The 23264-nt window shown below is 33.9% G+C and overlaps 6 protein-coding genes and 1 long non-coding RNA gene across 8 annotated transcripts; 3 read left to right on the top strand and 4 right to left on the bottom strand.

Moving 5' to 3' along the window:
* Nucleotides 1-4611: 4611 nt before the first annotated feature.
* Nucleotides 4612-6803, bottom strand: LOC129951701 (deoxyribodipyrimidine photo-lyase). Its single transcript, XM_056063994.1, has 3 exons — nt 5548-6803; nt 4881-5315; nt 4612-4821 (listed from the first exon to the last, which is right to left on the bottom strand). The coding sequence occupies exons 1-3, from the start codon at nt 6632-6634 to the stop codon at nt 4661-4663; spliced, it is 1683 nt and encodes a 560-aa protein (XP_055919969.1). The 5' UTR covers nt 6635-6803; the 3' UTR covers nt 4612-4660.
* A 2813-nt stretch (nt 6804-9616) lies between these two features.
* Nucleotides 9617-11265, bottom strand: LOC129949934 (selenocysteine-specific elongation factor). Its single transcript, XM_056061666.1, has one exon. It carries the CDS (start codon nt 11184-11186, stop codon nt 9624-9626), a length of 1563 nt encoding a protein of 520 aa, XP_055917641.1. The 5' UTR covers nt 11187-11265; the 3' UTR covers nt 9617-9623.
* Nucleotides 11266-12669: 1404 nt separating this feature from the next.
* On the top strand, nt 12670-14633 carry LOC129949658 (uncharacterized). The gene is made up of 4 exons (XM_056061244.1): nt 12670-12838; nt 12897-13032; nt 13093-13549; nt 13609-14633. Exons 1-4 carry the CDS (start codon nt 12768-12770, stop codon nt 14037-14039), a joined length of 1095 nt encoding a protein of 364 aa, XP_055917219.1. The 5' UTR covers nt 12670-12767; the 3' UTR covers nt 14040-14633.
* Nucleotides 14634-17329: 2696 nt separating this feature from the next.
* LOC129951191 (ubiquitin-like-conjugating enzyme ATG10) lies at nt 17330-18662 on the top strand. The gene is made up of 3 exons (XM_056063227.1): nt 17330-17981; nt 18042-18276; nt 18341-18662. Exons 1-3 carry the CDS (start codon nt 17886-17888, stop codon nt 18610-18612), a joined length of 603 nt encoding a protein of 200 aa, XP_055919202.1. The 5' UTR covers nt 17330-17885; the 3' UTR covers nt 18613-18662.
* A 219-nt stretch (nt 18663-18881) lies between these two features.
* On the bottom strand, nt 18882-19737 carry LOC129950965 (TM2 domain-containing protein CG10795). Its single transcript, XM_056062938.1, has 3 exons — nt 19444-19737; nt 19300-19381; nt 18882-19233 (listed from the first exon to the last, which is right to left on the bottom strand). Exons 1-3 carry the CDS (start codon nt 19625-19627, stop codon nt 18957-18959), a joined length of 543 nt encoding a protein of 180 aa, XP_055918913.1. The 5' UTR covers nt 19628-19737; the 3' UTR covers nt 18882-18956.
* A 351-nt stretch (nt 19738-20088) lies between these two features.
* Nucleotides 20089-20619, bottom strand: LOC129948923 (uncharacterized). Its single transcript, XR_008781978.1, has 3 exons — nt 20530-20619; nt 20366-20461; nt 20089-20309 (listed from the first exon to the last, which is right to left on the bottom strand). It is a non-coding gene; the product is annotated as an uncharacterized LOC129948923 (long non-coding RNA).
* Nucleotides 20620-21449: 830 nt separating this feature from the next.
* On the top strand, nt 21450-22643 carry LOC129949960 (probable N-acetyltransferase san). Of its 2 annotated transcripts, XM_056061709.1 has the most exons (4): nt 21450-21559; nt 21641-21667; nt 21779-22102; nt 22163-22643. In XM_056061709.1, the coding sequence occupies exons 2-4, from the start codon at nt 21660-21662 to the stop codon at nt 22374-22376; spliced, it is 546 nt and encodes a 181-aa protein (XP_055917684.1). In that variant the 5' UTR covers nt 21450-21559; nt 21641-21659; the 3' UTR covers nt 22377-22643. The 2 variants fall into 2 exon arrangements, with proteins under 2 accessions (XP_055917684.1, XP_055917683.1); XM_056061708.1 differs by having other exon boundaries at nt 21453-21667.
* The last annotated feature ends 621 nt before the right edge of the window (nt 22644-23264 follow it).

The following is a 23264-nucleotide window of genomic DNA, read 5'->3' as shown; positions in this document are numbered from 1 at the left end:
CTAATTTTGACTGAAGATTGGACCAAGAACATAATATGAATCGAATATTCAGCCCTATTCCAAAAACACAGTACAAATTTATCAACTTTTGACTAATTGACGATCCAGGGGGGGGTCATATGAGCCAAAAAGCTTATGCAGTTAAGTTGTATAAGTAAAGATTTTATTTAAACATTTATTAGTAATTTAACGATATTCACCAAAAAGTGGTTTGCTATCAAAAACAACTCATATTTTTTCGCTCAATTTAGAATTTGAAAAAACCTTAGTCATGCTTTAAATTATTTTCATAAAAATTGTTTCTAAGAAAAAGAGTAAATATTTATGTTTTTAAGAAGAAGCCTTGAATAAGAGATCATCAATTTTATATTAAGTTGCCTTTGAATTCCTTAACCTAGCCCTCAATTTTATTATTACATTTTTTTGTCACACATAAATAGTGATTATTGAAGTGATTTTTACTGCTCGATATCTCAGAAAGGGGACAACATTTTTTGACGAAATTTAAATGTAAAATGTTCATATATTTACAAGCTCTTTATTTAGTGCTTATACCAAAAATATTTTTAAGACAAAATTTAAAATGATTTTCGAAAAAAATAGGTTAAACTAGATTTTTTGACAAATAAAATGGCATTTAAATTTTTTTGAGAAAAACTTATTTTGCAGGTACACTTTTAAATCTTTAAATATAGGAAATATTTTTAAACAGACTTTTTGGAATAAATTATCAAGTTCTAGCGACCCAGTCTTGCATTTCATTTCTTTCAAAATTGGCTTTCTGTTAATACAAAAGATCTTAAAAAATTAAATACGTTTGAAGTGAATTTGCTTTGTATGCTCTTGAACTGAGATTCAAACACGAATTTCAGTAATACAAATGTCCCAAAAAAATAAGTGACACTTTTGTTAAACTAATGGCTTAGTGAAAAACATAATAAACGTTTAATATCTATTGATAAAAAGCTTTGAAAGGTGTAATTTGTGAGTACTACAAAACTTTTCTTCCCAACTTATTTGTTTACTTACCTTACTTTGTTTTAATTTAATTTGTTTTCGAGAAATTACGTACTTAAATGCAACTATTTCCTTACATTCAAGAATCAAACCTTTTTCGTCTCTATAATTTTTAAGTTTTGTTGACGCCATTATAAGATCAAAATACGATTAAGCAGATTGATAACGATAGTAATAAGAGATTCCCGGAAGTTTAGTTAAAAAAAAAATACGTCAAAAAAAGCCCGACATTTTTACATACCAGATTGCAACGTTCTTCGCATTAATAGAATTGAAAACAAGAAAAGTGTGTTTTGTTTTTGAAAAAGCAACGTTTCAAAACAATTTCAATCAATATGCTATTTGATTTTAGCTCTTAAATATGGCATATTTAGAAAACTGTTGGAATCTTGGAATGCTTTCATATGAGTCTTCCAAATTAAATAGTTAGACCATACCTTGCTGGACAACAGTGTTCTAAATAATTTGATAACTAAAGTTGTCACTTTTGCAATTAAAGAACATTTTTAAGCGGTGAGTAAAAACTCATCTAAGTGTGTGACAGCCCCCCCCCCCCCCCCTGATGAAAAGTCTGGATCCGCCCTTGTTATCACCTTACATAGCCTAGTCGCTCAAGTTGGTGTGTTCTCTAATATGTATTTACATTTATGTGCTGATTAGTATGTAATGTAATGTAATATTCTTTTATATATTAAAAGGATACTGAATAGAAGTTAGGCCGTCGTAAATGGTTCACACTTGAAACTATTCTCAAGAAATGTCAACGAATGTTGGGAAGCAAATGTCCAATCTGGCGTATACGTTATTTTTTATAAGTATTAATTAAATTCTTCCAATTGGGTTTACTCGATTTAATCAAATACGGTAGATAGATGGTGGCTGCAAGAAATCTTACTTTATAGATCAATTAGTGTTGGAATCGTTTTAACATCACATCCCGATATATGTATATGTAAAAAATAGAGATGACTTGACACATAGGCAGAGAACATCGGTAGACAATTTTCCTGGTAGGTATTTAGAGAGGAAATAAAGTCTTTGATTTACCCCTTTAGAATAATCATCCAACCACTTTCTTTTCCTGTTACATTTAACGACTTCTGCAGTGGGTATGGATAGGAATGGCCAATTCTTCCTTATTGTAACTATATCATGAGTTGTTAAGGATAAAAAATCATAAGAACAGTTTCTTTTATGGGTGTATCAGTTTTGTCTAGATATAAATTTGATTAATTGCTCAACCTGACTAAAAATTAGGAAAAGAAAAATGTTCATCACGAATTACATATTACTTGCTAAACCCCCACCCTCGGTATTTTAGGTGAAGTTAATTTGATTTATTGTTGCTTATTTGACATCTGATGGACTTTAGAAATGTATTTAGCCAACGTTCAGTATTTCAATAAGGAAATGAAGAGATTCCCGTTTGCAGTGTTAACATGTAGTTAAGTGCTTTCGTTGGTAATCGAAATATCCTTTTTATACAAAATAGGAGACATTTTTTAACGGCATGCTACACCAAAAATGCACTACATACATTATTGTTGACTCCGTTATCGATTCAAATACTACTGTGTGTGTATAAGTTATTACATACAGAAGATGTTTCTCCATTCGATATTAAATGTAGTGTTCTCTTATTGCAATTTATCGGCGATATTTATTTCAATGATGTTTTTACAGGTTATATTGACTTCAAGATATTTATATTCTTTAACCACCTTTACCATCGACTTCTCAAGACTAACCACTAATCTCAAGGTTTTACAGTAGATACCTAGTTTATTAGTTATGAGTTGTACTGGGGGTGCCAGCACGTAACTTGACACAACCGAGTTTAGTCGATACAATCGAGCATTGGCAGCACACATTTTGGTTCAATCGAGTGTCCTCGATTGTTTCGCCAGATGCGTCAGCACACAAACTTCAAACTAACGTTTGAAACAAAAGTTTTCACTCGACAGACAATCCTCGATTGTATCAAGTTACGTGCTGGCACCCCTGGGGTGACGTCCGGTAAGTACGCAAATAACACTAAGTCATCCGCGACAAGAAGAGCCTTTATGAGGATACCAACATATTGAACTCCTCGTGGAAGACAATCAGTTATATCCTCAATAAATAGTGCAATTAATCTTGGACTCAACATACAACTTTAGCTCTATGCAGCTCAGATTATATGGAATCTCGATTTATTCGAAAAAATATGCTTCAAGACAACGTTTAATGGTCATCTTCTGATGAGCCCAACCATTACATCAGGGCGAAACGCATATATGAAAACCTATGCTGGTTTATTTTTACTCTCATTTTCATGATTTTAAATCATAGTTATTAAAATAAACGGTGTTCAGGAAAAAAAAAACAATTCGACTGTTAACAGTCAAATATTTCATACAGCTTTGCCTTAGCCCTGTCTTCATTTGAGACCATGTCGAAATATTTTCTTCATCCCATACTGCAGCCTTAGTTTCCGGATCAAGATTCTAAAGTACCCCTTCGAACTTGAATTTCATTCTTATAAGGCCTTCTTCTAATTCCTGCTGTATAAGGCCTATATCCATGATATTATTGTAGATTACCGATACTTTATTTGCTACATTCCCTGCTTCATACTTATAGAATTCTGAGGGTATTATATCTAATCCAGCCTTGAGTCCATTAAGAGCCTTTCCTCCTTCTGTATTATTCCTTCTAAGGTCTCATCGCAAAAAGCTGGCTGCACAAATTGCATCATATCATTGGTGGTTGTTAAATGATTTTGAAGTCTCCCTCCTCATACGAATCCAATCGAAATCGTTGGCTTATGAAAAAGAGAGGAGATAATAGAAGGAACCTGAATAAAACAACAACAATTAAGGTTGTTCAGTAATCGGTTCAGTATAGTTCGATAGGTTCAGTATAGTTCGATAGAACGAAAAAACCTGTAATTGGCTTACAACTTTCATGTGGGTGCGGTGGAGTAGTGCGTAGTGCACTAGCTCCTCACACGCTAGATCGCTTGTTCAAGCCCAGCTTCGGGCAAAAGTTCTTCAAAAATTAAATTGAACATAAAGCGGTTAAGCACCACTAAAGGAGTCTGATGATCGGGTTGGTCCCCGTGAAATAGCTATAACTCCAGCCTATGAACTTGGTGGTAGCACACACAAGTTGTTGTTGTTTCATTCTAAATATTCAATTGATTTAGAAGTTCGTTGAAGTGTGTTCTTAATATCTCACAATTTAGATTCTTATTAGTAACATATACATTGCCATTTATGTCATGTTTTTTTTTTTTAAATCACTCGTACTCTTACAACTTACTAAACTTTGTTGTTGGATTGTTACTATACTGCAATCCTAGCTTACCTTGGGTTGGATAAACAGGTTCCACTCCGTAACTATCTCGATTTCGAACAGACATCGATATTGCGAACCCCAATTCTTCTAACGTAATTACATGAACTATTGCAAGCATTGTAATGACAGCCTGTTACAGAAAATCACCAATTTCTCCAATTAATGGAATGGTAAAGAGTAAACAATACCATAAATCGTAATGGAGAGTAATTGAAATTACTTCTTAAATAAAACAATTTTGTTTTTAAATAAAAAAGTGAGACTCATTTATTTTAAAACTTAAGAACTTAAAACACTTAAGAATTTACTTCTTCTTCGTATATATTTTTCCTCCATAACGAGCAACAAATGCTGGAACATCAAATTTACGCTTACAGCCCTGATAGTTCATGTAACGAATTTTACCAAAAATAGCTCTTTCACCCCAACCTTGATCGTGAATTCCTCCAATTGACCACATACAACCTTAAACAAGACATAAACAATTAATTAATCCACTCACAAGAAATGCTTAGTAAACTTACCAACAAATCCATTCGGATCACAACCATCTAAACTGTATTTGTCATTGAACAAGAGGGCGAAACTCAAAGCTTCTTCAGGAGATTTTGTCCATTCTAGAATCTTTTTAGCCCAATACATTCTCAGGAAGCCGTGCATTTTACCCTCCTTAACAAGTTGTATTTGTGCAGAATTCCACAGATCGTCATGTGTTTTCGATGTTTCTAGTTCCTCTTGTGTGTAGAGCCATTCACGTTTGTCCTTACGATGATCGTCGAGGGTCTTCAGAGACCAAGAAGCAATACCCTGTAAGCTGTCGTATTTGTCGTTGTAAAAGCAAAAGTTGTCTGCCAACTCCCGTCTGACTATAGATTCCTCGCAATATGCTTCAACAGATGCCTTGTACTTTGATTTGAAGCGACTGATTTCAAGGGCACTTCTCTGTACAGAAATGTGACCTAATGAAATAAAAATTTAAAAGAAACCTTAAAACTCTGCTAAAGAAAAAAAAAGAACTGGGTAGTTATACGTTCGTAGAACTTTAAGGTAGAAGATTTCATGACTTTGAACTTCGATATACCTGAACCTTAGTTACATAAATCTGGACCCTAGTTAGAACTGGATTTAATTAAAATATTATTTCCCCAGCAAAACTAAATACTGAGATAAGGATTATGCACTAAAACTCACCAAAATTATACCAAGGCGATAGATTGGAAATCACATCGAGAGTTGGATCGTTGCGTTTCGAATCGTAGTCCTTTAAGCGTCTTGTACAAAAGTCAAGTAGCTGGGTCATGCCACCCACATAACCAGGCGTTGCCCACTGCACCTCATCTACATTCATATCGCAATTCAGTGTCTTGATATATGCATGTGCAGCCTTCCAATCGGGTTCCTCGGCTTTAGTTTTGTATTCATGTGGATGTTTAATCAGCGGTGGAAATTCAGTGAAGAACATGCCTAACTTTGAGGTGATCTTGTTGCGAATAGTACGCGCAGCATACTCTTGCTTGTCCGATGCAACCCAGGCTGGGACCACATTGTGGGCGTCAACTTGGGTCAAAGGCACATCTTTAGGAAGACTATCTTTTACTTCGTCCACCCACTTAACTGGAAGACGAAGCGGGGAGAAATCACACACCACAGCCCCGATTTTGTACTGTTTAACCAGTTTCGGTATTTCCTCTGGGGCTGGTCCCAATAGAAGATGGAAATTAATGTTCAAATTTCTACATTCCCGCTCGACCTCTTCGAGACCGGCCAACATAAATTTATAGAGCCTCAGCGACAGGTACTTGGGTCCCAAACAATAGCACACCATCAAGGGAATTTCGTTTTTGAGTGCCAGCTTTTGGGCGAACAGAAATGCCCAGTTATCCTGGACGCGGGCATCTCTGTCCATCCAATAGAGAATAGCTTCGGCATTTTCAGGTACATCTGTTGCATCGGAGAGAATGCGAACGCGCTTCTTTTTGAATGAGAAATCCGTGATGCTCTCACCGGCCTTGAGCCGATTTGTTTCGATTTTTTTTATGAATTCAGCAACACCTGCTGAAGATTCTTTGTTTAGTTTCTTAGAATCAGGAAAAGCAGCAAGAACTTTTTGTTTCTTAACTGAAGAACTTTGAGAACTTGCCGAACGTTTCATTGTGGATAAATTAGAAATATGCAAATTGCAATTGGTGGTGAAATAGGACTTTGTCAATTCAAGGTTTGAACACGTTTTGGTAATAATTATATTTATAAATCTTAGTGGTAGAGGATTTAAGAACATGGAATTTGCTTTGTTGAGAAAAATATCAAAATGTGGCCAACATTGAAAATTTTTACATTGGACGGACGTCGAAATTGTGAAAAACAGAAAAGAAAAGACGAATTTGTGTGAAAGTACTAAACCGTAAACAAAATAATCCCCATTTTTGTTTGTATCCCGGGTTTTTTAGTTTTATCCGTTTTGTTGTCATGGAAACAAGCGTGTTTACAAATCTGAGTGTTAAAATTTAGAACTGTTATGGCGGCGTTCAAGCCACAGCTGGAATAACTATATAATGGCTCGTTTATGTTATTGGACTAGGATTTTAAAATTTTAACTCAGGATGATGTAATATTTACATATGAAGCCAACTGCAACAGATCTTCACTTGTATACATAGGAAATTCCAAAGCATTACAATCTTTCATAAGGCACAATTCATTATAAGTTACATTATTTACTTGTTTCCTTTCCAATTTGACAAGAAACTTCCTTATTAATATATCGTAAAGTAATCAAGTTTAAGCCGGTATTTTGACAAATGTAACTTTATTTAAGGTGTTTTGTTAGAGGTAAAGAACTTAGAAGTTCATTTTTTTTTTAAATTGAAATGAAATTTTGTACATTCAATATTCAAGAAAAAAGGAGACCTTTTAAACTGCACCAGCTATAGAAGAATCAGTGTGCTTAACATCGCCTACAAAATCTTTTTTGCCGGAATATGTGAACGTCTAAAGCCCAGTCGCAGAAATATTCACATTACGGTAGGTCCTGGAAAACCCCAACAACACCAAATCGACACCCACCATCTTTTCATCGATTTCAAGGCCGCATATCACAGCATCTACAGGGACGAGCTGTATAGAGTCATATCTAGTTTTGGCATCCCTGCCAAACTCGTCCGTTTGTGCAGGATGACCATGAAGAATTCACGCAGCTCCATAAAGGTTGGAAACAACTCAACAAAACCTTTCGATGTCAAAAAAGGTTTTAGACAAGGTGATTTTTTTAACATCGTACTTGAAAGAATAGTGCAGAGCCCACACGTCAACACTTTAGGCACTATCTTTCAAGTCTGTCCAATTACTAGCATATGCTGATGACATTGACATAATCGGAAGAACCCCGCGTGCTGTCAATGGGGCTTTTGCGAGAATTGGGGCAGAGGCGGCAAAAATGGGTTTAACGGTTAATGATGGCAAACAAAAGTACCACGCACGAGTGAAAAGTGACCTCATCGAACTTGGAGCGCTAAACTGAAAACATGTAGCTATAGGCCGAACTAGATGAACAAGTTTGTTGGGTGAGGCCCTAGTTCAAACAGGACTGTAGTGCCACCTTAAGTATTCAAAATAGTTTTATTAAATTATTATTTAAATATGATTTCTGTCATATGACCACCAGTCTGGTTTGAACGTAGTCTTATTTTTAAGTACAATTTTCAATGACTCTTTCCAACATTTAAGCCCGTATATCGGCAATGACGTAGCGAATGTTGTCCTTAAAGTGGCTAATAGTCGGTTTAAATTACCAACTTCACATATTTCATATGTGAAGTTGGTAATATTTCTACTTGGCTTTAAATACCAAGAACGACTTCTTAAATGATTCAATTATATTATCAGCTGTGTGACATGTTGCGCCGCGTCGCGTAGCCTTCTGATCTGATCTGTGTGAAGTGGACACAAATGCTATGTACTATTTTTAATAAACAATACACGCTTTGACCTAAATATTAAATTATTAAATAAATTATTCAATTGTTTAAAATCAAAAAACTTGGACTCAACAATAAGGTTTTATTATTTGTGATCCTTACATTACATTACATGGTAATTTTTTCCAAATTTTAGAGCCCACTTTAAATTTAATTATTGTCAGGGTCCATTGAAACCAAAGCTCTTACACACCATGTTACTTTAATTGATGAACTACAAAGTCAATAGTCACGGTTCTATAGCGGTGATCATTGAAATGGTTTTTAAAAAAGTAAGAACCATTCACCGTACCATTCCACCAAGCCCATAAAGTACACCGTGTAGCGGTGTCTCACGTATATGTACTTCATGACTTTCATCACTCCAAACTAAAAATAAATCATTTGACAGCTAGAAATAATATATTGACACCAAATATGAGACTAGAGATTCTACTTTCCAGAACCTTAAAATTTTAAGACAAATATTTTTGTAAGTATGTTTTTTGGAGCTTTAGTAATTATGCGTATTTTCACAGGGCAGACAGCTTGGTATATTTTATATATTTGTGAAATCACTTGAGAAAAGTTCGTAATGTCAACCATTATTTGAAATCAAATTGAGTTGAATCATCTTACCTAGACAGACAAAAAACTTAATGGCAATCACTATCGAATGTAAAAAAAGGGACCTTAATCGATTCTACCCCTTGATTGTATACAAAATGTTCATTGATCAGTAATTTTCAAAATCAATATTACTCTCCAAAAATTAATTAGATTTTAAAAGTAACTAAGCTTTGAGAATCAAAAATCACATTTCAATGTATGTATGGCTTCAATAATTCTTAAACTTTATTTTGTTTAGCAGGAATAAGGCGTCAAATTTCTAAAAGTTGTTCTATTTTTTATATTTCTCATAGATCGGGCTCAGCAGATTTAATTCTCAACACTTCTAAATTGCTACTCCAATGTTTTTTTCTAGTAAAATCTGAAGATGCGTTACGGTTTTACGAGCTATTTGGCTAGATCAAGTAAGGGTGCTCTACAGGTTGTTGTCTATTTAGTAATTAAAGTAAATATTTTTGTGATTTTTTATTTGTACTAACAAATTTAAAAAGGTCAAACAAATTATGATAAAAACTAACAAATACACCTACCAACGAAATAAGCAGTGTTAAAAAAAAATAAGTTTAAATATGTCTCAGCTATTGATAACAATTTCTCATGTATACAATCATTTTTAAACTGCAGACAAAAGATATTCAATCGTAATAATAATAAAAGTTTAAAAGAAACAAACAATATTATTTTTCATTGAATTATTCCCAACTTTTTATTGAAAATATATTTTTTGAATTTCAAGATTACAAGAACAGTATTCATTTTTGTTTTTAACAAATCCAAAGTATCTGCCCGCAGACCTTCGGGGAAGTTTATTTTAACTTTAGATGTCTGGCCAAAAGTGCTTTCAATAATTCCGCATTCACCAGTTGACAATTCGATCTTTTTACCCACGTAAACATCTCGGTTGCCGTCCTTCTTAAAGAGATTCTGTACAATTACTTGATTTTCGTTTACTACTCTCTGTATAGTTCCCTGTTTCTGTTTCTTTCTAAAAATTCTCAACTTTGGTAGAATTTCAACGGAGTAATTTGATGAATGTGTTAGCCATTCGATACAGCCCCAAAAGGCCAAACGGCATGTATTTGCATGAACGTCTAAGTCGAGCTTTGAGGCGATTATCATACTTTTATTATTGGCCAAAATGGGATTCTCGAATTCAAGTAATACAAAATGGTCATGAATGAGTTTTTCATCTGCCAATAGTTCATCGATGCATTCGTATTCATTTGTAGAGTCAAATGACTCTTCTATTGTTTCGCCCTTAAACACAGTGATTTTGGCCATCACAGTATTATGACCAACAGTTATATGCAGCTTGGACTTTGATTTAAGAGCGAACTTATAGTATTCTATTCTGTTTAACCTTATCACAGCCGCATGCACGAACGTCAGATAGCCAGGTTTTGATATAACTCCTCTTTCCATTAGACTAGAATTGAATTGTGTGACACATAGTCCAATGCGGTCGCCTTGTCCAGCGTTTTGTACAGGGTTTTTGAACATTTGAATTGATTTAACCTTTCGTTGCTCTTTTATCGAAGGAAGTTCTATGGTATCGTTTACAGAAACTTTACCTTGAATAATCGTTCCTGTACAGACCGTACCCTGACCTTTGATGGGAAAACAATGGTCAACATAAATCAGAAGCGGCTGCTCGTAGTCTCTAACCGGGATATGGACAGCACTCTTTATGCTCTGAACAACATCCTCCAAGTTGGTCTTGTTCAAGGCGGAAATACATGTGATTGGTACATCTTGAAATGTGGTTCTAGATAGAACCTTCTTTAATTTGATTTTCAATTTCTTCAGATAATCTTCACGCCCGGGTTCGTCTATTAAATCAATCTTATTTATTACAACAATCAATTTTTTCTTAAGAAGTTCTCCAATAACAATACATTCGGCCGTTTGTGTTTGAATGCCTTTTTGTGCATCAACAACCAAAATCATCAGATCGATTATTTGAGCTCCACCGATTACTGTTCGGATAAGGCTGGCGTGACCGGGACAGTCGACAAATGTAAATTGCATTAACTTTACAGATGGTGATAGTGATTGAAGGTGTTCAGGTGCTTCTGCAGTCAGGGCACTGAAACCCAAGTCGAGAGTGATGCCTCGTTCCTTGGATTGAGGATTTTTATCAAAAGCTGCAGTACTGGCAACAGTACTGAGAGCTTGGGCAAGGGTTGTCTTCCCAGAATCTACATGGCCCAGCAGACCAATATTGAAGTTTATGTTTAAATTATTCATTTTAGGCAAATTGTATGTTAATCTTAATTCAAACAGAATATTTTATTTTTATTTACTAACATTTGTCTTGCTGACAACAACTATCAACCATGCGAAGCTTCTCAAACTGTGAAGAAAAGAGCTGCCATATTACTTAATTAACCGAAATCAAAGCCCCTTTCACATGAGGAAACAAAGGTTCCAAAAAGAACCCAATTAACCTTCAATTAGAGGCTTGAGCACTCCATACACAGTTCAACTTGTCTTTAAATTTAATGTCAATTTCATCAAATCAACTCTTGTGTGGGCTTGAATTTGATTTTTTTGAAGGTTGACGATTGAGTTGGAAGAAAATCAAAAGATTTTGAATTTGTTCAAGTTGATGTGAATGTTTTCAACTTAGTTGAGGTGTGTGTAGGCAAGTCATTTGATTTACTGTCAAACCAAACGCATTCCATCTCTTTCTTAGCAAGAAATTAAATGAGATAAAAAAACAGAGACGTGAATAATCTCAACAGAATTATCTCTGTGGTCATGTCTGATGTATCGTCTCTCTGGTTTCGGTGTGGTTTTTTTAACGAGAAAAAAATGATGTTTTGACAGTTGAAGCAGAAGTCTTTCAACAACGTTTATGTAGTGTGTGGCGAAGCATCAATTTAGTTGAAAACCAAATTGAAAATAAAATTGAATCGTGTATGGAGTGCATTATATGTTAATTATGAAAGTATGAAATTTAAGTCAAACAAGCTATCAAAGCACTCGACCAGCTGAGTCGAATAAATTCAAGCCTTTTACAACAATTGGGTTGGGTTCAGTATGTCAGTAGTAACTCTCTGAATATTCTCTTCCAAGGCATCAATCTTCTCGAGCTTATCTGCTTAAAAGTTTTGGATGCCAAGTCATTGTTCTACCGAATATTGGCCGCCGAGCGAACAGAACCATTATTTTTGTAATACGTTTGAAAGATTTGTTAACGTTGTTGATTCTATGGATTATGAAATGCAAACCAAGTTGAGCATAAATCAAGTGACAGTTGTCAAAAAGACCAAATCTTATGTTATACAAATGTCAAAAAAGTCTTCACGGTCTAATGTTGCCGTAGCCACTAGACGCTACCTCCGTATTCTACCGGTAATAGTAGGTAATATTTTGTACATGCAAATCTACCTGAGCTTAAAAGCTCACAATGATTGTTGAGCTTACAAAGAAAAACGCCTAATGTTCTGGTATCTTTTAAGTGAAGTGAAAATAAAGATTGGTCTAAATTTGTTTAAGGAATCCATGAAGTCCCCTATTATAAAAAAAAATTCAACAATAATAATTGTTCAACATTTGTAATATTCAAAAAAAGATAAATAAGGATTTAGCGTTTCTGTTAATCGAGCTTGGTAAAGTACTAATAATGACGTTTAACCGGCATATTAATCATTTTCATTACATAAAAGTTTAACATCTACTGGATGCTGCCACAGCATCTCAAACTAGTTTCATATGTCAAATTTGTGTCATTTGTGGCTTCCTCAAGATAAAATTTATTATCCATATTATCCTGTCAATTCAGAAATTTCCAAAAGATTGTCCTTTTTGCCATAAAAACAGAAAATGATTGAAAACAATGTTGAATCGTTGCGAAATCAACTAACAATTGCCCGGAATGAAATAAACAAATTGCGGTAAGTTAATTCATCGAATTTCATTCAAAAACACGACTAAATTAATATTTTCTACCAGACAACAAGTGAAAAATCTCAGTCACGTCCAGCGCAAAGATATCGATGATTTATCTAGACTCCTACGCGATTTTCGTTGTGAAGGATGTCGCCAAAATGAAGAAAATACCAAAAATAGCAATGATGCTATAAATCAGGTAAATATTTTGATATTTTGATTCAATTGCAAACTTACTAAAAACAAAACAAAAATAAAGGAATTAAATGGATGTGACCAGACCACGGCTCGCTTTCGCCCAATCGGCGTGATTAAGACTTCATTCCCAGAGAAAAGAGCTGTTCCACGACAGTCAAGCATTGGAGCTCGACTTAAGGGAGTGATCGAACTGAATGCAGAAGTATTTACAAATCCTGAACATTCACTTGACGGTTTGAACGAGTTTTCCCACCTTTGGATAATTTATCATTTCCACAAGAATAATTCCCATCCCAAAGCCAAGGTCGCACCTCCCCGGCTTGGGGGTGAGAGAGTTGGAGTTTTCTCAACGAGATCACCACACAGACCGTGTCCCATTGGACTGTCGTTGGTAGAGATTGACAAAATCGAAGGCTCAACTATTGTTTTTAGCGGAACAGACATGGTGGATGGAACTCCTGTTCTAGATATAAAACCATACATTCCTTTTTACGATGCTCCTAATGTCATTGAATCTGGTTGGTTTGTTTCTTTCTTATCCTTAAATATAAAACTTATTATTTTTATTTTTTTTAAGGTCGTCATTCTGTTGGTGAGCCTACAGCTGATTTCTATAACTCACGTCAGGAGCCAGATGGTGAAGAATCTGAGTTGGAACTGAATGGCGCTGTAGCTCTACCAAATCCACCAAACTTTGCTAATCACATTTCCCCACCACCCACAGCTGTCAAGGTTCCCAATTGGATTGTCTCCGGGCACAGACTGAGTGTTCTTTTCAACGAAAGGGCCGAAAGACAGCTTCATGAACTACAGGTGCGCCGCCAATGCATTGTTGACATCCTCGAAGCAGATCCCAGGTCAGTGTATCTTCGAACTAAATACGGCTCCCAGATATTCACATTCCAGCTGAGTGAGGTCACCGTGACATGCAAGTTCGATGACAAAAATTCCACCGTAACAGTTGTACAGATTCGTCGAACTGAAAACGTCCAAGACGAAAGTACTTAAGGCGCCCAATCGCCAGTCACTTATCGTTAGCGGCTCATCTAGCTTGCACAATTTGTTTAGTGATGTGATTTAGGTAATTTATGTTTGTATTCCATGTTTGTTATGTTCTTATGTTGTTATTAGTTGTACCTGGCGATAATGTGAGTTAAAAGCAAAACAAAAACTACTTTAAATGTTCGATACTATTTTAGCGAAACAAAAATCCCTAACATCATACACTTAGCCACACAAATCCAACCCACCTACCTTCCAACTATTTATGTGACCTCTCGTACATAATAGCGACACTCATATCCTTAGAAATAATTGAGGAGCTTTCAAACAAAAAGCAAACGAATGTATTTTTGTTGTGATTGATTTACCAACAAAAAAAAACGAACAAAAGTTAAATGGTGTCTTGGTAGCTGCTTTTGTTCGAAAGCTTCTCATTTGAAATCATGTAGTTTACTATTTATAGTTTTACAAACAAAACAAATTGGGATAGAATCAAGTAAAAAGATGCTTCTAAATAACTTGTTTACATTGTTTAAGGACCTAATTTTAATTTGTTTGCTTTATTGAAGCAATAAAGTAAAGACGTTGTGATAACACGAAGTTTTAGTTTGATTTTAAATTATTTGGAAATTGTGTTTTTGAATGTGTAGACAAAACGAAGAAAAATTAGACACTTTTGATTCAAGTGGAGCGACAAAATATAACTCAATCAAAAGTTCTACATGGTGAGCAGAACATAAATCTTGTATAAAGGCGAAACGTATCCAATGTAAGTTGAAACAAATTAAATTACTTAAAAGTCGTTGGATCTCGATTTATGCATAAAAGCAAAGACCTCTTAATAAGTTTGAAATTATACAAGATTCAAGATAAATGCAGCAATAGGTTATTATTTACATTTTTGGTTTTCCAATTTATCACCGAAATATGTAGGTTGATCATGGCCAACATAACAACCCAACTTAAAGCTGTCAGATTGTTGTCCAGACCTACAATGGACATCTACAATGAAATCCGACAAGAGGATAGTTTGGCCTGCCTCCTCTTCAAGCTAGCGTTGGAGGAAGCAGTCTGTGACGCCAACAAGAGGACCATCTTTCCAAGATCCGGGGAGATATTGGCTAACATCGAAAGGACCCAACAAGCTTCATCCAGATCGAACAGGCGGCACAGAATCTGGAGCTGTGAAGGAAAAACAAAGTATATGGTGGTGTCGACTGTGAGAAGAACAATTAGTCAAACAATCAAGGTAGCGAAGCATGAATTTGAAGTAGTGCATTCCTTCAAATACCTTGGGTCAATAGAATACCAGCCGATAAAAAAACATAGAAGAAGAAATACCCTAACAGCTGCTCAAAGCATCAGCCCTTTTTAAATCTAGAAACTTTACCATAGTTCTTTCTCATAGCCGAGACCTGGGTGATTAATAAAACGCAATCCAAACACTTAAGCCGAGAAGAAATTCTCTAACCAGATATTGCCACAAAAATTAAGAAGGGTAGACTCCAGTGGGTTGAAACAGTTTTGTCGTGATCCTCGCGATTAGTTTTAAAAAAAACTTAATTGTTTCTTTTTATTTTATTTTATTTTATTTTATTTTATTTTTTGTTTCTTTATTTATTTAATTTCTTTATTATTTTATTAATTATTTGACAAGAGAAGCCGCTGTCTTTAGCGAGGCTGCACTTCTAGTGTCAAGAGGAGGATTTCAACTTACTAAGAACTAATTCTTACTTTACCATCAAAGCTATGTTCAAATATTTAATTTTGATCTTGCACAATATGTAAAATGAACTTTCCACGATTTTATTGTTTTAATTGGAACGGGATGCGCTCGTGTGTTGTGTAGAGGGAAAAGGGGCTGTATCCGTTTTGGATATGTTTTGCAATGTAAGCAAAAATGGCGTAGGAAACCGTTAATGCAAAGCCGTTAGGCAAAGGGAAGTGTCCGGGGTAACGGGATTTGGGCTCAGACGTAACTGAACCATAAAGTCCTTCGAATAAGAAACTTATGAAATGGAAACAAGGATTGCATCTTGATGATTTTTAGTGAATAGAACATAAAACTCAAACCGAAGATGTTCAAGATGTCTAACCAAAATATGTTTTTCTTAATGTTCGCTTTGAGTCCTAGGTTCTATTTTAATCATATTTTTTTCGCGTAATGCAGATTTAAAAAAAAGCGGTTGAAAAATACTTAATTTTTGGTCAAAGTGTCTTAAAAGTTTTTTTAAGACCATTTTGTTTAATTGAAATGTTATACAAAAATAAACCCTTTTTTTCGTTCTAAAAAGTCATTTTTCTACGATTAAAATTACATTTTTTTTTTAAACAATTACTTCTTGTCGTATTCAATTCAAGTCCCTCGAAAATAGCAAACATTTAAATGTAGAATGAAATTCACTCCATTTAAGCTATATAAATCGATATCGATAAAAGTGAATTAAAGAACTTGATATTTTATTTTATAGCGGGAACTGATATATTAATTATTTCCTATAGTAAAAATTCAATCCAACTGATTTTTTCTTTGTGTGTTTTTAAAATCGAGAAAAGTTCTTTTTTGTTTTCCAGTTGTTGTATGTCCCTGTGGGCAGGGCTTAAGAATATGCCCACAGCTTGTCCGCTTGTCGTAAAAGGCGACTAAAAGACACGAATGTTTCATTTTCTATTAGCTGAAGATTGGCTGCGAAGACTTAAGCACAATGTTGATTTTAAGTTTTCAATTAAGGTTTCGTTTAGTCAAATTTCCACATTTCCGAAATTCCAGTCAGCTGGCTATATCTGTTTTACGTAGTTATAAGAGTCCCAAACAAAGAGAATTTGACACTTTTTTTATGAAAACCCAAACAAATAGTAAACCAAATGAAAGGTTATATTTCAAGTTTTCAACCTTAGCTTCCTGACAGAAAATTGAAGAGGTTCACTTAAGGAATTTATCCCCAAATTGCCAAAACTTCAAACTAACCTTAATTGAAATACTCCTATCTATATACGAGCAAAAATTTCATATAAAATCATCTTTTTTCGAATTCCATCCATGCATTTGAAGTTGAAAGTCGCATACTTTTACAATTTTACATTACGAACCTATTTGGTGATGAGTTTTGGCTGGACATAAAAAGTTTTCCTTTAGAGGCCGGTTATTGCTATCAGTAAAATCCATCAGTAAAATTTTTGTTTTTAGTTTTTGAACATGTTACAGATTTACTTCTAGCAAAAGATTGATGCAATAAGATTAATCCATTCAATTATTTTTTTCAAAAAGAAACAATGCTTTTAAAGTTTGGATGGAAAGAAAAAACATTTAATGACGTAAATTTACTGATTGCTCTAAACGCTCATCAGTAAAACATTTCGAATTCCTCCTGTTTACTGATAGGAAGGAATTCGTAATATAACTGAATAAATTTAGCTATACGTATACTTTAGTTTTACTGGTATTGGGTTGCAAGTTTAATCATGCTTGTTTTTTAATAATCCAAACCCTATCTGTAAGTCCCACTCATGATTAAACAAGAAGCTCAAAAAGTTACAGTCATTTTTTTAAGGTTGCGATTCTTGGAGGTGCTTTATAATTTGTTCCTTTGTGGTTTAGAAATCAATTTATTCATTACAAAAATCGAAACATAAAATTGAATTTTAGAAAATTGAAAAAATACGATGGAAATTCCAACAATATTTTTCCCCAAACACATTATGTTGCTTTAGTTTTGTCATCCTCCTTTTTTTGTTTACAAGTTTTTATAATTTTATTTTTTTTTAACAAAAGATTACAGAAAAATAAAACTTTAAAAAACAATGAAGGTCTTTTAATTAACCCTCTTGTTTTGAATATAAACAAACAAAATCATGTGTTCAATGACGTGGAGTGATTTTCTTAATAGTGCTAATCAATTTATAAAACTCTCGAAAGCTTATCAAGATAACTGGAATTTAGTTGAAAAGGTTTGAAATATGAAAGAGTAAACACAGAGTAACAAAAATTCAAAACAAAATCGTTTTCAGGACAATACTGAAGGGAATACATATTTAGTATATAAGCAAAAAATCAAAATCAAAATCCCTGAAGTTAAAGAAACAAGTAGTGATCTAACAGATTTTGATATTGAGGAGCTTAACCGGGATGATGCGTCAACTGTAGACGCAGATAAAATTGAAGAATTATTCGAAATTGAATACCATGTTGTCTACAGTACAAGTTATCAAGTTCCAGTTTTATATTTTAGAGGCAGCAGAAGTGGTGGGGTTTTTATTGGTTTTAATCATAATAAAGTTAAAAGAAAAACACTTGCTCATACTTTCAGATGGGAAACCAATTGGCTTAGAAGACGCCTGGAATATATTTCAAAATCCATCAGGTGACAGTAGGTCACGATCAGATATGTTATCAACCCTAACACAGTCCGATCATCCAGTGCTATTCACACCGTTTTTGGGATTACATCCTTGCCGGACAGCCGAACTACTCAACCAAATGGGAGTTAGCGGAAATTCAATTTTAACATTCTTAAGCTTAATGGGTCCGTTTGTGAAATTAAATTTGAAAAATGAATATGGCTTAGATTTTAAGCAATAAACTTACAGCGTTTACATTTATGTCCATTCAGTTGTGATTCCGGGAATACGTTTTTACATTTGAAAAACGTCGTTGACAATTATTAAGAAAACTAGAGCTTGTGGAAACTGTGATAATAAACTAATTCAGTGTAAGAACGGTATCAAATTGAGTCCAGAATTTATAAGAAATATAATATTTAATTTAAATACAATTAGGGAAGCTTCATAAAGCTATAGCAGTGTTTCGAACATACTCGTAGAATATTTTTAAAATGCATAAATAGTTTCTTTTTTGTCATACATAACTTATCTTTATTTATAATTATTTACATTAATGGTATATTTATAAATATCTTATCCCTACTACCAGTCATCCCTTGGAAGTCGATATGTAGTGTTGTCACTTTTAATTATTGTCACACCGGCTCCATAAAATGGAATAATGTACGCCGAGCCATCAGCAGGGCCTACAACTTGCATGGCAATCAAAACAATGTCAATGAGTTGTCCAAGGAACATAAAACCTAGCGTACATAGCTTTGCTAGGCCAATTGCTGGATATCCCAAATAGAATCGGTCAATTCCAAACATGCCTAGGAACACCGACAGCAATAATGCCGTGTCAAAGCGATATCCATTTCTGTTTGGAATTTATTTGAAGGATGTTTTTTAAGAAGAAAAAAACAAACTTAAATGGTTAACTTACGTCCATTTGCAAGGTAGTTCTCTGGTAAAGGTGTTGTTTTTCGTTTCAGTGCATTCAATACCATCTACAGCAATGCACCAGACTATGTCAAATTGTAAATTATAATTATTATTTCATGGTCAAGAAAAGTCGCATTGTTCATACCTCTTGCTTTGTTTTCTTTGGTGCATCCTCGGAATTGTTGGGTTTTTGGGTCGATGGGGTTTTTGCTGGGATCTGGGCAGAGATATTGACCCATATGCAGGTCGTTGCAATCGTATTCGACTTGCAATGCAAGTGGAACACAACACAGTAAGATAAATACGGTAATTCTAATGAAAAGATTCATTTAGAGAGAGTTTAACTTATTTGTATTTAATAAATAATTTTGGAAAAGATTAAAGTTGACGGCATTGTATTATTTTTGTTTACGATTTGCTCGCAGATCACAGCTGTTCTTTTGACAGCAGTGGCTTTCAAACTTCAAATCGAAAGAAATGCATTTGAATGTGACAAAACTTTAGGTCTGACGTTCACTAAACAATTTAGTTTCCGGAAACTTTAAGTTGTTGCTAGCTGTTGGTAACAGTCAGCAACTAAATTTTTTGTTATCCTCAACTTCAATTATTATATAAAGTAATGCTGGAAGTTGCCTTCTTACTTTGACAACCATCACATCCTAAGCTTGAAAATATAAACATAAATGACTGAAAGTCTTTTTTTTTTATAATTCGATCAATTTGCTATAGAATCAAAAATGAAATAACGTACTTCTTTTTATTATTTTATACATTAAACATTTAAAAAAAAACTAACAATTATGTAATATATTTATATTTTAAATTAAGAATTAAAAAAAAAAAAAAACAAGCAAAAGCCAAGAAGTAGTCTCAGACCTTCCAGAAGCTCAATAAATAGAAAAATAACACATCGTCATGCTCTTCATCCCTGTCTTTGCTTTTCGATTTTTCAGAATATAAACAAATTTTTAAAAGATTTTCAGAAACTGTTACTTTTGTTCTTAAGGGTTCCTAAAACGTACATCAAAAAAATATAAAACTATTATAAAATAAAAGTACCTACTTACAAAACGATGAAAACTCTTTAATCTTGTCCAAAATTCTCGGTTTAATATTTCATTCTTTTCTTCTTTTTCCTTGTTTATCCAGGCAATATTATTCCACTAAATTAAATTAAAACATTACATTCTTAGTATGATTGAAAATACATATGCAAATAAGATATTCGTACATTTTCAAATAAGCTTCTTGACACTGAAAAACGAGCTATTTGGGACCAATACATTTTACTGTTACGAAGCTCAATAGACTTATAGTAAATTTTTATATTTCTAAGCTTACTTTGATTTCAAATATGAAATTGACGAATAAGGGGAATGAGGAGAGTATATTAAACAGAAAATAAGGTGTTTATTTGGTATTTGAATACTCCAGCAAACAGACTTTTAACAGTTTTCAAAGTTGCAGGTGTCAAAAAGACAGGTATAAAATCATCAGATGGCAGATGTAAATGTAAAATTTTAAACTAACAGACGACAAACTGAAAAATAAAAGAGCAACAATAGTAGAAGGTATCCCTTTACACGGGGAGGATCAAATTGTAAAATGTAATTTGTTATATTTACCTGAATTGACAAACTAAAAACCGATTTTTCTAGTTTCTGGAGTGTTTGTGTAATAAATAGATTTTTTGTTTTCAGAATAGTTTCGGTTTTGATTTAATTCATACTGTTGATTTGTTCTTTCTTTTTACAGCTTTTTTTTCCTTTCTGAAATTGGAATCTTTTTCTTGTTAAACCCACCACTTCTATTTAATTTGAATTCAGTCTTTCGACTCAAGTTGTTTCAATTTCTCAATTAATTCCCGTCAGCAGCAAAAATGGTTCATTCAGTTTAAAACACTCACAATAAATTCTTGGTATTGTAAAAACTCACAAAAAATATTTGTTTCTAAGGATCTGATGAATTTCAGAATTTAAAGTTGCTACAAACTCTGTTTCCCCGTCTGAACAGGGTGTGAATAATTTTTTTGCGAACCACTACAAACTTCAGGTTGCTGAAAATTCAGTTTGGTTGTCTGAACGGGGATTAAAGAAATTCTTGCTCGAACTACATTATCACGAGGTATCAAATTTAGAATCAAACGTACCTATGTCGCCATCCTGAGCTGTCATCATTTCGGAGTTGCTCTTGCTCTTGCTAGTTGTCAAAGTAAAAAGGGAAGACAGAAAAAAGCAAATTGGATATTTTCCCCCGCAAATGTGTGTGATAGTTTAGTATAACCTCCCATCCTAAATAAAAACATTTTTAATAATTTAATTAATTAAAAATAATTTCAATAGTGCTATAATTTCATCCAAGATGACAAGGTACGTTACAAAAAAATTGATTATAATCCTTTTGTGGCCATTTGAACCGGCATGATTTTTTTAATTTGTTAATAAATTGAATTATTTTACAATTTTTTGGCATTTATTTAGAGCAAGCATTGAACTTGGCGATGTCACCCCACATAACATCAAACAACTAAAGAAGCTCAACACAGTTGTCTTCCCAGTATCGTATAACGATAAGTTCTACATCGATGTGCTCGAAGCTGGAGAACTCGCTAAATTGGCATACTACAACGACATCGTAGTTGGGGCGGTTTGCTGTCGCATCGACACTTCCGAGAACCAGAGGAGGCTCTATATTATGACGTTGGGATGTCTCTATCCTTACCGCAGACTAGGCATTGGTACTGTCATGTTCAATCACATTCTCAATTATGTGGAAAGCGATGGAAACTTTGACAGTATTTTTCTGTAAGTCCATTTAAACATTCAAAGTTTTAGGTTCTTCTTAACTGTTTGCACACTTTTCAGACATGTGCAAGTCAACAATGATGGAGCTATTGCATTTTACAAGAAATTCGGCTTTGAAATTGTCGAAACAAAACAACATTACTACAAGCGCATTGAGCCAGCGGACGCACATGTCTTACAAAAGACTATCAGGCAGAATCTAAGTCCTCCTACAAGCAATAACCACGATGCTACACAGACAAATGGGTTCGACAAAAAAGAAAAAAAGGCATAATTATGAGCGTTTCGAAAATATCATCAACACCTTGAAACAGAAACTATTTCGAGGCACGTACTATATTTTGCTAATTTAAAAACAAAACAAAAAATATACCTATAAACAAAAACCATGTGTAAGCGGGTTTAATTTTACATCAACAAAATTTAAGTTAAAAAAAAAGAAATTAAACTACCAATAAGAAAAACAAGCAAACAAATATGTAACAATATACAAACAAAAAAAATCATCAACTTAAATAAAATTTCAACTTAAAAATGCCAATTTATTTATTTAATTGACGGTTGTTGCCCTCTGTCCAGTGTAGCCCGGCGAGGATGTACATTTCAGACAAGACAACAACAAATACCAACAAGAAAAAACTGCGCAGATAAGTATATTATTGATTTTTCCATGTTGACACGACTTATCAACTCATGTGAAAGGGTTAACTCTAAATTCCAAAAACAAAACATAGGAAAAAAATGCCATTTGCATATGAAGAGTGCGCGAAAGGGTGGGATTAGTAGCTTGTTTCTATATAATGTGTGCATGTACTCAATGGAAGCTATCCAATTGGTTGATGCTTCTATGATACAAATTATCTAGAAGATGCAAATGACATGGTGAAAGTGTGTCTATGCCTACATTGCTTAATTTCTAGTTTTGAAAAAAAGACTTATTAAAATTAATAGAATGCTCACATGCACTGGTGTATAGAATGTTCAACCCTATTCTGTTATCCGATTGGAATGAAACTTTCTCTATTTCATCGTGAATGTTTTGAATTGGGTTATATTTTGAAATCTTCTAACTTTCGGAAGGAAATACTTTCTCAGCTCATACTTTTTAAATTTCAAGAAGAATCTAATGGCTTTGATTTATGTTTGTCCTTGTTTCAAAGAA

Source organism: Eupeodes corollae, chromosome 3 (assembly GCF_945859685.1).
Source record: "Eupeodes corollae chromosome 3, idEupCoro1.1, whole genome shotgun sequence".
Lineage (NCBI taxonomy): Eukaryota > Metazoa > Arthropoda > Insecta > Diptera > Syrphidae > Eupeodes > Eupeodes corollae.
This window is presented reverse-complemented; position numbering and strand designations above follow the sequence as displayed.

Excerpts from the sequence above, each read along its gene's own strand:
- LOC129951701 (XM_056063994.1), bottom strand. The coding sequence starts at position 6,634 with ATGTTCTTAAATCCTCTACCACTAAGATTTATAAATATAATTATTACC. Across the intron at positions 5,316-5,547 it reads ATCGCCTTGGTATAATTTTG|GTCACATTTCTGTACAGAGA; the intron begins GTGAGTTTTAGT and ends TTATTTCATTAG. Across the intron at positions 4,822-4,880 it reads TGATCCGAATGGATTTGTTG|GTTGTATGTGGTCAATTGGA; the intron begins GTAAGTTTACTA and ends GTCTTGTTTAAG.
- LOC129949934 (XM_056061666.1), bottom strand. The coding sequence starts at position 11,186 with ATGAATAATTTAAACATAAACTTCAATATTGGTCTGCTGGGCCATGTA.
- LOC129949658 (XM_056061244.1), top strand. The coding sequence starts at position 12,768 with ATGATTGAAAACAATGTTGAATCGTTGCGAAATCAACTAACAATTGCC. Across the intron at positions 13,033-13,092 it reads GCAATGATGCTATAAATCAG|GAATTAAATGGATGTGACCA; the intron begins GTAAATATTTTG and ends ACAAAAATAAAG. Across the intron at positions 13,550-13,608 it reads TCCTAATGTCATTGAATCTG|GTCGTCATTCTGTTGGTGAG; the intron begins GTTGGTTTGTTT and ends ATTTTTTTTAAG.
- LOC129951191 (XM_056063227.1), top strand. The coding sequence starts at position 17,886 with ATGTGTTCAATGACGTGGAGTGATTTTCTTAATAGTGCTAATCAATTT. Across the intron at positions 17,982-18,041 it reads ACTGGAATTTAGTTGAAAAG|GACAATACTGAAGGGAATAC; the intron begins GTTTGAAATATG and ends AATCGTTTTCAG. Across the intron at positions 18,277-18,340 it reads TTTTAGAGGCAGCAGAAGTG|ATGGGAAACCAATTGGCTTA; the intron begins GTGGGGTTTTTA and ends TCATACTTTCAG.
- LOC129950965 (XM_056062938.1), bottom strand. The coding sequence starts at position 19,627 with ATGAATCTTTTCATTAGAATTACCGTATTTATCTTACTGTGTTGTGTT. Across the intron at positions 19,382-19,443 it reads CAAAGAAAACAAAGCAAGAG|TCTGGTGCATTGCTGTAGAT; the intron begins GTATGAACAATG and ends AATTTGACATAG. Across the intron at positions 19,234-19,299 it reads GAACTACCTTGCAAATGGAC|AAATGGATATCGCTTTGACA; the intron begins GTAAGTTAACCA and ends AATTCCAAACAG.
- LOC129949960 (XM_056061709.1), top strand. Across the intron at positions 22,103-22,162 it reads AACTTTGACAGTATTTTTCT|ACATGTGCAAGTCAACAATG; the intron begins GTAAGTCCATTT and ends CACACTTTTCAG.